The sequence below is a fragment of the Pelophylax lessonae genome (assembly GCF_965119305.1).
Source record: "Pelophylax lessonae genome assembly, chromosome: 3".
Lineage (NCBI taxonomy): Eukaryota > Metazoa > Chordata > Amphibia > Anura > Ranidae > Pelophylax > Pelophylax lessonae.
Window position 1 is genome coordinate 366,230,880 of NC_138770.1, and position 13,042 is coordinate 366,243,921.

The window sequence follows — 13,042 nt, forward strand, 5'->3', positions numbered from 1 at the left end:
CTTCTGGAGTGTTGCAGATCTGATATACCATCTGTTTGGAGGATTAGGAGTTAAGTGATTTTTGCCAATCATGAGAGTGAAAGGCATATCTATTTGGTGGGCTGAGTATCCTAAGGGAGAGGAAATCACTGCGGTGCACTAGGGTGATAGTTGAAGATCAGTATGCAAGTGGACTGACTGTGTACGTTTTTTGTTAACATAGATTTGTCAACTTTAGTGATGACCTACCACTTAGAAAAGGTGGAATGAGATGCAGGAGGGCCTTGCAAGAGCCTGCAAGCAGGAAAACCAGATTGTGAGGTTCGGATTAATGCAGTGGCAGAGAAATAAGCTTGCTTTGGCCATACTATATCTAGAATAGGTACAAAGATCCCTAAAGAGAAGGAACCCACCTTGTCTTTTTGAAGAACAAGGAAGTTTTACACGATAAAAACTGCCACTTATAATACTCTAAAAACTACCTTATAAGATCGGCCAAGAAAATATTTTCAAATAGGAATTTATGGGGAACATATGAGCCACATTAAAGATGGATCAGGAGAAGATGGTAACAAGGGACAGGGTGAATGCAACTATTTTAAATACATTCTCCTCAGTTTATACAAATGAAAAGGAAGGGGGAACAACAAACAAGACCGTAAGGCCAGCCATACAATGTTCAAATCTCAGCTGGTTCAGCATAACGGGCAAGCTGAATGTACCACATTGACTGATCGATCAGCTTGGGTACAACCAGCCTAACGGATTCTCTAGCGGCTGCTATAGCCATTAGCAATAATCACTGTCTTCTCCCGGCGGGGATGGCTTCCCCCACCCGCCCCTGCTGGGAGCAGACAATGGCTCAGAGGGATTTCCCTTCCTTTAGTTTTACAGCTACACACTGTCATAGCTCTCCAGCACTGGGGTCTTGCACTAAGCCACAGAGATCGTACCTTTATATACTGCCCATTTCTGTGCATTTAAAATTACAGCCTCTCAGTGTGCCAAGATGATCAGCAGAGAAACTGTTCTTTGCCGATTATCAGGATTGCAGCTTATCTCAGTTTCATAAATGGACACCATTCTTCTGAGAAACCAAACTGGACAGAAATTTCAAAATGAATGGCAATTACTCTTGTTTTCATAAAATCGGATTGGCACATACATCGCAAAAGTGCCAAAACTTCTGCACTATGCAAAAATTCTTGCCCTTATGTGCAAAAAAGATTTAATCTGTCTCGCCAACATTTTAAACTAACATGACTACAGAACAATTTTGGAAGTAAATAGGAGAGAGCTAGAAGCAGTGTAGGTTTAGATGCCTAGTAATGTAACAGATAGATACAAACATGAAAATAGCCTGTTGTTGCACGAGTCCATTTAACAGGTGTAGCAACACAGAACAAGCTCAACATCCATGTCTAGCTGTCACCAGGAACAAATACAATAGAGCATATGACATCTTGACTCACCGGGTAAAGTAGGCCCAGAAGGCAGGAACGTATGTGGTTGGCCTTCACTGGAACAGCAAGGTTCTGTTTGCTGAAAGCTGTTTTCCAAATGTCTTCTCTTTTGCATGCGTTTATACTCTTGTTTGATGTTGTAAAGGATTTGTTCTGTAAATAGAATATACAAGCCAAATAAACATCAATTCATCGCAAATCACAAAAGCCATGTTTAATTTAATAGTTTTATTTATAGAATTGAAAGGATTGAAAACAGTACATAAAAAGCGCCAAGCTCATAAGCCAAGAACTCAAAGATGAAATCTTTCTAGATTTTATAAAACTTAAAATTCAGTGCTGCCACAAAAAAGGTCCAGATATTTATGGTCACTTATGAAACAAACGCATATTTAAATCAAACAATGCTGCAGCTAAATTTGTTTTTCTGTTTCAAGCATACCCCTTACCTTTTTAACCAGGTAATGCTGCAACATAGTACTTCTTGTCAGTGTTACAATGCTCACTGTACTACTGCATGGAGTGGCAGTATTGTAACCCTAAACTGCTCTTCTGATCTGGTCTCCACTACAAGGTGGAAGGGATGAGGGATTTTATAATTACCATAGGATAGATTGAGAAAACAGATATATGGCACATCAGTTTAATGCATGGGATGCTACAAAGGCACAAGAATTCCTACGTTTTTTTCTGTGCTCGCTGCATTCCTTTTTTTCAGACTAAGGAGTCGGGCTGGAAAGACAATATATTACATGTTCGTTCCTGGGTTTAACAAAAATGTAAAAGCCATAATATGCCCAGCAGCTAAAATAAACCCATATTGCAGGCACAGCCACATTACTATTTTATTTATGTTCCCAAGAGCCATTAAATTAAGAGCGTTAAATTTCTAAATTCTAAATGGGAGACTGGCTTCCCCCTAAATTTTTTGATTGAGTGCTTTGTGTATCTAATAAGCTAACAAGCTGGTGGATATATATCGCATTTCTATGCAAGGTCAGAGCTGCACAATTAATCGTTAAAAAAAAAAAAAAAAATCACGATCTTAAAACTGCATGTCCTCAAGTCTTATGCCTCGTACACACGTCAGATAATCGTACGACTTAACGTTCGCATTTTGTTGCATGATACTAATATTGAATTCAACAATGCTTACTTAGCATATAATTCGTACGATTCTGGAAAAGCTTCCTGGTTGCGTAGCTACGTATCAGATAGTGCACTTGGAATGTATTGGGAGCTGATGGCTATTTTATGGCAGTGTTACCATCTAATGGAAACCCAACCCCCCCCCCCTTATCTTTTGTGGTCTTTTTTTGGGACTACCACTTTTAGCCTTCTCAGTAACTAGGGTGGCAACACTGTATTAAAGTCTCAGATTTTTTTTTTTCCCTTTAAAAATAACATGGTTATGCCTCGTACACACGATCAGATAATCGGGCGACTTAGCAGTCGCATTTTGTTGCACGATACTAGCATCGAATTCAACAATGCGTACAAACAAATCATTTTCTTTTTTTCCGTACGATTAAAGCTTCCTGGTCATGTAGCTACGTATCGGATAGTGCAAAACAAAAACAATGGCAACCAGGCTTTTTCTGGATTATTTTTGTGTTTCTGATCATGCGTGGTCTTAGGCTATTGATTTTTAGCGGACGTATACTGTACTGATTAAACGATTGTCGTTCGCTAGGCTATCGTACGACAGTTTTCGTGTTTGTCCCTTCGGATTTTGTTGGACAAACTTTCGTGATTGGCTCTCGACTACGAGCTGTGTACTAATGATCAGATTATCGTGCGATCAAGTCGAAAGCGATTTTTTCCGTACGATTATCTGAGCATGTGTAGGATGCATTACAGAGCTGTTCTCTGCTTAAAAAAAAAAAATAAATAAAAAGCCTCAGCTAATGTTTATCAACATTGTTAAAGAGGTTGTAAGTCCCCATTCACACTAGCGTGACTTGTCAGGCAGCTTGGTCGCGGTGGGTCGCTCGCCATTGATTAGCATAGGACCCGTTCTAATAGGAGTGACACAAGTCGCTCCGACTTAGAAAAAGGGTCCTGTACTACTTTGGGGCGACCTGGAGGCGACTTGCATTGACTTCAATGATATGAAGTCTGTGCAAGTCGTGCCGAGGTCACAGGTCGCCCCATCAAGTCGTGTCGCCCCTGTCTGAACCTCAGAAATTTTTTTATTTTTTTTTTAAACGAACACCTGAAAGACAAACACATAATGAGCTAGTATGCATCGCATACTAGCTCATTATGAAATACTTACCTTAGAATGAAGCCTCGCAGTGCCGACCGCTTACCTGTCTCATGGGTGACATGTTCTGTCGCCCTTCTTCCGGGTTTGTAGCATCCGGCCATCTGATTGGCTGGAGCCGCAATGACGTCACTCCCGCGCATGTGCGCGGGAGCCGACGGTCACGGCACTGGGCACTGAAGGAAAGGCCCGAGTGGCCATAAAGCATTCTTGTTATACTCAGTGTGGAATAAATGATGAAAAATATGGTGCGCTAAATAATAACCAAAGTGACAAAATGCACAATGTAAATACAAAAACATATACAATAAAAGCATATAAATCAACGTGATGGTGATCCGGTGATGCTCAGAGTATAGTAACAAATTAAGGTCCACAAAGTCCAAAAAACTTCACCAAGTGTCACATGAAGTGATGAAAAACTTTAAATACTGTAAAAACTCAATTGCGTGCAACGACTGATGTCATGTCTGGAAAAATTTTTGATACTATAGGTTTTTCCACTGGATTTCTTGCAATGAGATCTTTAAGGTTCCTAGCTTTCCTATAGATCATATTGGGTTTATCGGGGAGAGCAGGCCCCAATATTTTGTCTCCTTGCAGGATACCCCAATGTTTCCTAAAGACATGATTCAGCCACTTGTAATTATTGGAGAACTGAGTGACGAAAGCAAATTCGAATTTAGACTGAGAATTAGTGGTACAATCGGCCGGTTTAGGTAAAATGAGATCTTCTTGAGTTTGCTGGCATGTCTGTTCAATTTCTTGGTCCAGTATTTGTGGCTCATAACCTTTTTCTAAAAACCTTTGTTTTAAGACATTAGCTTGCTCTTTAAAATCCGACTCATGTGTAAAGTGCCGTCTGATCCTCTTAAATTGTCCTTTAGGGACCGATCTAAGCCAATTGGGATGATGGCAACTGTCCATTGTAATAAAACCATTTTTGTCGGTGGGTTTAAAATACGTTTTAGTAATAAAACCTGAGCCATGTCTTAAAATCACCAGGTCTAAAAAATTCACAGATATGGGGTTAGATTCGTAGGAGAATCTGATTCCCCAACTGTTACAGTTTAGCTGGTCCATAAAAACCTGTAGTGACTGATTGCTCCCTTTCCAGATAAAAAGTGTACCGTCAATGTAGCGTCTCCAAAAAACAAGCTCCTTGACTCTGTGGGAAAAGATATTCCGATCCTCCCACAGAGCCATGAAAAGATTCGCCACGCTGGGGGCAAATTTAGCCCCCATAGCTACACCAGTACATTGGAGATAAAAAGGTTGATTATAATAAAAGTAATTATGTTCCATGCCAAATGTTAAAAGGTCTAAAATAAACTTTTTTTGCCACGGATATGTCTTGGTTGGTATCTAAAAAGGTGCTAACCGCTTCATACCCCATCTCGTGTGGAATTATTGTGTATAAAGACGCCACGTCGGCAGTCACAAGTAATACATCTCCTTCGATGTTTAATTGTCTCATTTCCTGTATGCACTGCGTGGTGTCTTTTAGGTAAGCTGGGGTTTCCTGGACCAAGGGTTGCAGGAAGTGATCTATGTATCTCCCGATCCTTGAAGTAACGGAGTCAATCCTGCTTACAATGGGTCTTCCCAGAGGTTTTATCAAGCTCTTATGAACTTTCGGGAGATGGTAGATGATGGGCAATCTCGGAGAAAGTGGTATTAAAAATACCTCCTTCCCAACCTAGTGATCAGAGTTTTTTCTCTGCGTTCCATCCTATTCCATCTGGTAAGGAGGAAAGCTTGTTGGTGGCAGGATCTTCATTCACATAGCACTGGAAATATCACTTTCAGCTTTTTCCACTACTTTATGTAGCACTTGGTGAAGATTTTTTTGGACTTTGTGGTTTCACATCAGTCATTGCACGCAATTGAGTTTTTACAGTATCATTTAAAGTTTTTCATCACTTCATGTGACACTTGGTGAAGTTTTTTGGACTTTGTGGACCTTAATTTGTTACTACACATTTGAGCATCACCGGATCACCATCACGTTGATTTACATGCTTTTATTGTATATGTTTTTGTATTTACATTGTGCATTTTGTCACTTTGGTTATTATTTAGCGCACCTTATTTTTCATCATTTATTTCACTAGGTATAGTTCAGGTAGCAGCTTTAATTTATCAGCGCACCCCCTATCTACACCATACTCAGTGTGGAACCTAAGGTGGCTAATCCTTTGCAATCCAATCTTCTCTGATCCTCCCCTTCTTCCACTGTCCCCAACCCATTTACTGATAGAACAGAGGCTAGGGGACAAGCTGCACATTGCTCAGTTGGCTGTGTATTGCTAGAGGTTTTTTTTTTTTTTTTTTTGGAGAGTGCATGTGATCAGCACAGGGCCAATCAGCACTGTCCAGACAGAGGGTCAGGGGTCCTTAAGCCTAACAGGACAGTCAGAGCAGAATGAAATCTCCTCCTACAAGCTTTAACCAGACACTGACAGAAGTCACAAGACTGCTCTGTTGATGAGAAAAGGTATTTAGCAGTTTAGATTTCCTAAAACTGTACTGTGGGAGACCAGATATAGTGAATACCCATGTCGCCCGTCTTACCCTTAAACCTGCCATTAGCCAAATCACAGAGCCAGTGCTAGTTTAGGAACATTGTGCACTCTACATAGTGACAAGTGTAGGGAATTAATAACTGACGGGTTACAGCATAGGTTCCGAGTAACATAACATTTTTTTTTTGTAGCCTGGGACATGATGGATAAGGGTTAGAACCTGTCAGTTTATTGCTGCCTATGAGTCTGTTGGAGATTTCCCCTCCCCTTACTTTGGGGCCCAATGATGTGGTCATTGGCACAGGAAGTGAGGGAAAGTCAGTTTTGCCCCACACATGTGAAGGGTGCTATCTTGAGACAATCTACCAAGTAGTATAATTTGACCTCTTAGCCAATCTGTACAACCAAAACCAATCTTACTACCAGAACAAAAGGCTCACAAAACCACATTGTCAAAGTTGGCTAGGGGGTAGAATTGTAGCCCAAGAGAGTCTACCACTTCCTCTGTCTCCAAAACATGCCAAAAACTCCCAAAAAGATCCATTAATGCATTTCTCCTCTGAACTCAAACACCCAAAAACGACAATATAGATAAGAATGTAGCAGTCTCTCATCAAAGTTTACCATACCCCTTACTTCTACTGTTTTCCTAAATTTTACAATGCCTGGCTTGAAAAAAAAGCACTGGCTTTAAAACAAGTTGCTACCCCCCCCCCCCCACCACCACCACTTCCTGTTTTATCACTTCCGGTCCTTGCCAGTGCCCCATCGATCCACACGTTCTGCTTCTTGTCCTCAGACTTCCTGATCACCCCAGCTACCACACTCCAACTTGGGATCCTGGGTACCGCCTCCTCCCAGCTGCATGAATGACTAATGTATGAGATCATCCAAGCATAGAGTTGCAATTTATTGTGTGAGATGACCACCTCTCCATCTTGCTGCACTTAGTTTGGCGCCCCCTTGCTGTCTCTTCGCTATTACAGGTGCCATTCAGACCATATCCAGTGTATCCATTGTGACTGTTTCCCTGGTGTCCTCCCCAGCTGGTAATCCTTTTGAGAACCACGATAATAGGGGTGTTGAAAATAATGGCAGAATCGATGCATCTCAATGCAGCCTTGAGCAATTCAGCATCGATGCTGAGAACGGGCGCATCAATTGCATGGATATCATCCCGGCTCCCGGGACAGCCCTTCCAGCGCACTCTAAAATTAAAACAAATCAGTGTCAGTCCCTCGGTTTCATGGATTTCTTCCAGAGGGCACATGACCTGCAATGAAAGATAAGAGATAAGGTAGAGGCATCGGTATACATTAACTCTTACACAATGTAGAAAGGAATCCATGAAACAGAGGGACTGACACTAATTTGTTCTAAAGCGGAGTTCCACCTGTTTTTGTGTTTATTAAAAGTCAGCAGCTACAAAAAGTGTCTGTTTGCAGCCTAGAGATCCATTTAGTGTTTCAGAAGTGCTGCATTAAGTGTGCTGGATTGGATTATTCAGGGGTTCCTAAAGCCATATGATTTTTGCTGAGGATTTGAACCACACTTACTTTCCTTCAATGTGGTTTGTCTTAGTCCAGGCTGCACCCATCGCGCCATATTGACCACTTTTATCCATATAAAATAATGTGAGTACACCCCTCTGCTACTGCTGCCTCACAGTGTGGCCTTTCACTCGGTTTCCTGTGATCGGTTCCTTCCCCCTTTTGTACCCTTCACAACCTGTGGTTACTGTCATTTGTGTGCCTTCCAATACCTACTTCTCTCCTCCAGCCTTTAACAGCAATGGGACCAGCATTCTGTCTTATCGCTGGCTTTTCTTTTCAGAATGGCAAATGGGGAGATTGGGAAACAGGTCTCATGGCTACCAATTCTTTTAGTCTCTAAATGAACAGTGGAGTACTCCGTACAGAGGTATACGTGGGTTCAGTAAGTGCTGGGCAGAGAAGGAGATCGATACTAAAATGTGAAACATGAAGGATCAGTTTAAGCCCCTGATCATTTCCCAAGGAGGACTGGTCACAGTTTGTGCATACATACATTAAAAAAAAAATACTCAGGTGACAGTGTTAGGCCTGGTAACTGGCAACTTAGCCGCAGGCACTGGAAAGAAGGTCACCTGCTCTACTCTACCTGCAAACATCAGTTACTGTCAAGGTCTCCGACAGGCAACAGGGGGGAGCAATGCAGGCATGCATGGGTGGCATTCCAAAAAAGCCTGTCATTTGTCTTGTTTATACTTTTTCAATTAGTATTCTTGCCTCTCTTTTCTTTAATAAACACAGGTATGTTTGAACTTACATCCAGCCACTTTGTATTCAGTAAGGCTGCATTTACACCTGAGCGTAGCATCTTTGAGCGCTTTTATACAGCGTTTATGAGCTTTGGCTTTTTTTTTTTTTTTTATTAGCCAATAGAGAAAACGATCATCTGTTGCATCATTTGCTTCTAGGCATTTTCAGCTTTTCCATTAGCTTTTATTATCATTTTTTCTTCTTGTTTTCTCGTTGGGGTAAGGGGTTAGAGTTATACATTCTTCTTCTTTTTTTTTTTTTTAAAGGTGTTAATACTACTACTAAATGAATAAATGTAAGATAAATACACAAATAAAAATAATCACAAACAATAAATCCATTCAATAAATGAGTACTAAGTAATAATAACTAACCAACTTAAATCTCTAACCGTTAAAAAAAATAAAACATAGCTAAACACCCCAACACAAAATAAATTAATTATTATAGTAATTTTTTGGTGTTGGGTGTTTTTTTAAATAATTTATTTATAATTTTTTTAAGGTTAGGGGTTAATACCTATTATTCTTCACTTATAATTTATGATGATTTTTGTTACTTCTGTATTTATTTCACATTTATTCATATATTATGATTGTTGCATAAAAACCCGCGAATGGTGCGTTTCCATTTATTTCTTTGGAAATAACAGGCGAAAACGCTCAAATCTGCTTGATTCGAGCTACAAAAAAAAAAAAAAGAAGAATCTCCAGAACTTAAGGCTACATGTACACAGGACGTTTTTAAAAGTCCTTTGAACGCTGGAATTTTACAGCTATGTAAAAGGACGTTTAAAACGTCCGTTGTGTCACGTTTGCAGCCGCGTTTAGCGGCACTTAGCAGGCGTTTGCGCTCAGATCCATTTTTAGAGGTCAAAAAATCATTCCCCTTTAAACAGTAAAAACGCAAGCGCTAAACGCGGGTGACTGCGTTCGGTCACGTTTTGCGTTTGAAACGTCGGTAAACACACGTTCTGAACATCCTGAATGCAAATAATTGCTTTCCAAGAAACGACACTGAACTCAACTGCCTCTAAATGACTGTAAACGACTCAGTGTACATGGAAAGATATGATAACAGAGGAGGGTTCAGGGGCTTCTGAAAAAAACACCCAACTGCTAATAAACATCCGTTTACAAGTAGCAGTGTACATGAGGCCTTAAGCCCTGTACACACGCACAGATTGTTGGCCAACTGATCGGCCGTCTTTTGTCCAGTGTTTGTTGGTTGAAATGTGCTCTAGACTTGCACTGGAGTTTTGTTGGCCAACAAAAACCAACTTCAGAAGTGATGTCATGTGATGGTTGACTTTGTGTGTTTTTTCTTCTCTGAGCATGCCCAGTCTTGCTCATCTGATTTTTGTCTGCCAAAATCTGTACTGACTGAGGAACAATCGGCCGTTCTGTTGTTGGCCAACAAAAATTTTATAGCCTGCACACCAGATTTTTTTTCGGCCGAAAATTCGCAGTTGGTTGTCGGAAGAATAATACTAACAAGCCTACAATCGGCCGATCGGACGTTGGCCGACAATTTACGGCCAACAATCTGTGCGTGTGTACGAGGCTTTAGGCAACTTGGAATGGAGTGAACCATCTCCAAGGAGAACTGATTTTCTCTTTCTCCTCCAGCGTTAAGCTACAAAACGCTGAGGTGTGAATGGGGCCTAAATAAGGGAAAAAAAAGATAGCATGTGTTAAAATATACTGCTTTCTGCAAACATTTGAAGGAGTAATTTAGCAAAGACCATGTGTCAATTATATGGACAGAGCTTGCATCTTATACAGATGTTTGGAGCTGAAGTCATCAAGTATCTGCAACTAATAAAAAGGACAGGCAGGTTTCTCACCTCTTGACTCATGGTGAGATCTAACAAAGGAAAGCATTTAGCTAACATCTTTACCATGTACCAAATACTTATGCTTGCTTTAGTTGCTGCTGAATGCATAGATGGTACTGTAATAATTGGCAGCCACTTTATCACCATGAAGATCGACATTTGCAGAAAACAGCACTTAAAATTATCCTGAACCTAAAATGGAAGGATGATTTAGTGCCTGTAGAACAAAAGCCATTACATTTTTCATTCACCAAACAGCTGATTACATTCCTAACATCCCACAGAGGTGGCAATTACATAGAATTACTTAAGGCAATCACAACATACAAAGGAATATATGCCACCATGCTTACTAGTTACAAACCCGGAGAATATTTATTTAAAAACAGAAAATGGAAGCAGGGACATACATAGGATCACAAACATTTAAATGAAAGCATATTATGCAGCACTAAAACAGCATAATACTGGGAAAAGTCACTCACCTGGACCCAAATCCAGCTGTTTATGTCGCTATGCATGTAACATCTGCCCATTGGCAAACACCACAGGGCTAGTGACGCCATGACTGCCTGTCACCATTTCCAAAGACTGGCCAGAAAAAGGAAATAAGATTTCCTCAGCAATAATGGTTTTAGATACACTGCAACTAAGGTGCTGATTTAGAACATTAGCAGTGCTGTTATTTTAACAACTGACAGTGACTGTGTAAAAGGTTTATTCATGTAATGGCACAGTGGGTTGTCACCTTATGCTGTACAAACAGAACTATTCTTCTTACAAATACAACAACCTGCTTGTTTTTTTTTTTTTTTTTACTTTTTTACTAAAGCGGCAATCAGCCCATTTCTTTGTATTGGAGTGAAAGAAGAGATTCACCAAAACAATAAATGTCCATGCCTGCTCAGTGACCATACTCACACAGAGGCAGTGTAAAGGGGTAAAAGCAGCATAAAACCAAAATGCAAAAAATACTGCAGCTTACCAATTCAAAGATGTGGTGGCTGCATTTAGGCTTTTCTTTTATATTTTTTCACCTGGTAATCTGGCCGGTAAATCATTTTCAGAAGAAAAATCTCTCCCAAAAATGTATCAGTTAAAAGCGGTATTAAAGTCCATTTTGTGAGATTTAGGTTATAGGCAAGCCTATAACACTGCTTACCTGTAGGTAAAAATGAGTATCTCCTAAACATGCACAGTTTAGGAGATATTCACCTTGGGTACAGCCAGTGACATCACCGACACATGCACACTGAAGGGTCAGACATACCTTGCCAGAGCTTTGTGCCTAAACCGAGGGCTCCCACGTGCAAGTACAGGAGTGACATCGTGTCTCAGGCCAAACACACAGCTGAATCGAGCTTCAATTTGTTATTGTATCTAAATCTGCTAGTACATCCAACACTCCCCTCCCAGACTGACAATGCTGTCTAAAGATGCCCCTGTGCTCCTTCATCCAGAGTGGGGCACCAATACAGTAGGTGTGTTACTGGCTAGATCACCAGGTGAAAACACAAAAAAGCCCAACAAATGAAAACTAATGCAGTAACCACATCCAAGGATTGGTAAGCAGCAATATATTACATATTAGGTTTTGGGTTTAATACCACTAATCCTCTGAACTGATATTTTGGGTTTAGGCATGGGTTAAAGGAGTTGTAAAATTGGAATGTTTTTTATCTTAATGCATAGAATGCATTGAGATAAAAGCCTTCTGTGTGCAGGAGTCCCCCTCAGCCACCCCTAATCAGTACCTTAGCCCCATCTCTGTGCTGGGATGTCCACGAGTGTCTCAGCCATCTGAGACTCTCCCTCCTGATTGGCTGAGACACAGCAGCAGCGCCATTGGCTCCCGCTGCTGTCAAAGTCAGCCAGCCAGGAGAGACGGGGACGGGCCAGGCTGCAGCTCCATGCCTGAATGAACACAGGGAGCTGTGACTCAGCTCAGGTGCCCCCATAGCAAGCTGCTTCCTGTGGGGGGCACTCACCAGGAGGGAGGGGCCAGGAGCAAAGAAGAAGAGGGACCCAAGGAGGACCTGGGCTGCTCTGTGCAAATCCACTGCAACAGAGCAGGTATGTATAACGTTTGTTATTTTTGTTTGGGGGGGGGGGGGGGGATTGACTTTACAATCACTTTAACCTTTTTGTTGCCAGAGCTACTTTCCCCCCCCTTTTTAAGTTAAAAGATTTTAGTCCAGGAGATTATTTAAACCCCTAAATTATTAGATATTTTCTCAAAGACTACAGACTGGTACATAAATGGTAGCAGCTGCAATTTTCTTTTAAGTCATACTATATCAGCACGACTATTAAAATCAGATCTATATTTCAGCAAAAATACACTTAAACTGAATTATACTTAACCAACATCTTCGAGCGGCCAGCTTCCAGCTCTCGATTGCTGGCTGATTTCATTGGCCAGGCCGAGATGACGTCATGTGCGCACATATGCAAGAGTCCAGTCAGCTTTAGCATTGTTAAATCTGTAGGAGTTGCACATGTACAGCTCACCGTACAGGGGCAGACAGGCGTGTAAGTAAATTTAATGCACGTCTATCCTGCATTAAAAATCCTGCTTGTTTGCTTTTTTTTTTTTTATATTAGAAAAGCAGAATGTCCTTATTGAAAAACTGTCATAAGGACAAGAGATAAAAGTACAATAAAATATGACA

General features: G+C 40.9%; 1 protein-coding gene across 1 annotated transcript in view; it reads right to left on the reverse strand.

The window, feature by feature from the left end:
- AKIRIN2 (akirin 2) overlaps positions 1-13,042 on the reverse strand; it is a 30,609-nt gene that overhangs the window by 13,257 nt on the left and 4,310 nt on the right. The window contains exon 2 of the mRNA XM_082252592.1: positions 1,452-1,595. Coding sequence (XP_082108718.1) covers positions 1,452-1,595 — 144 coding nt within the window. The remainder of the gene's footprint in view (positions 1-1,451; positions 1,596-13,042) is intronic.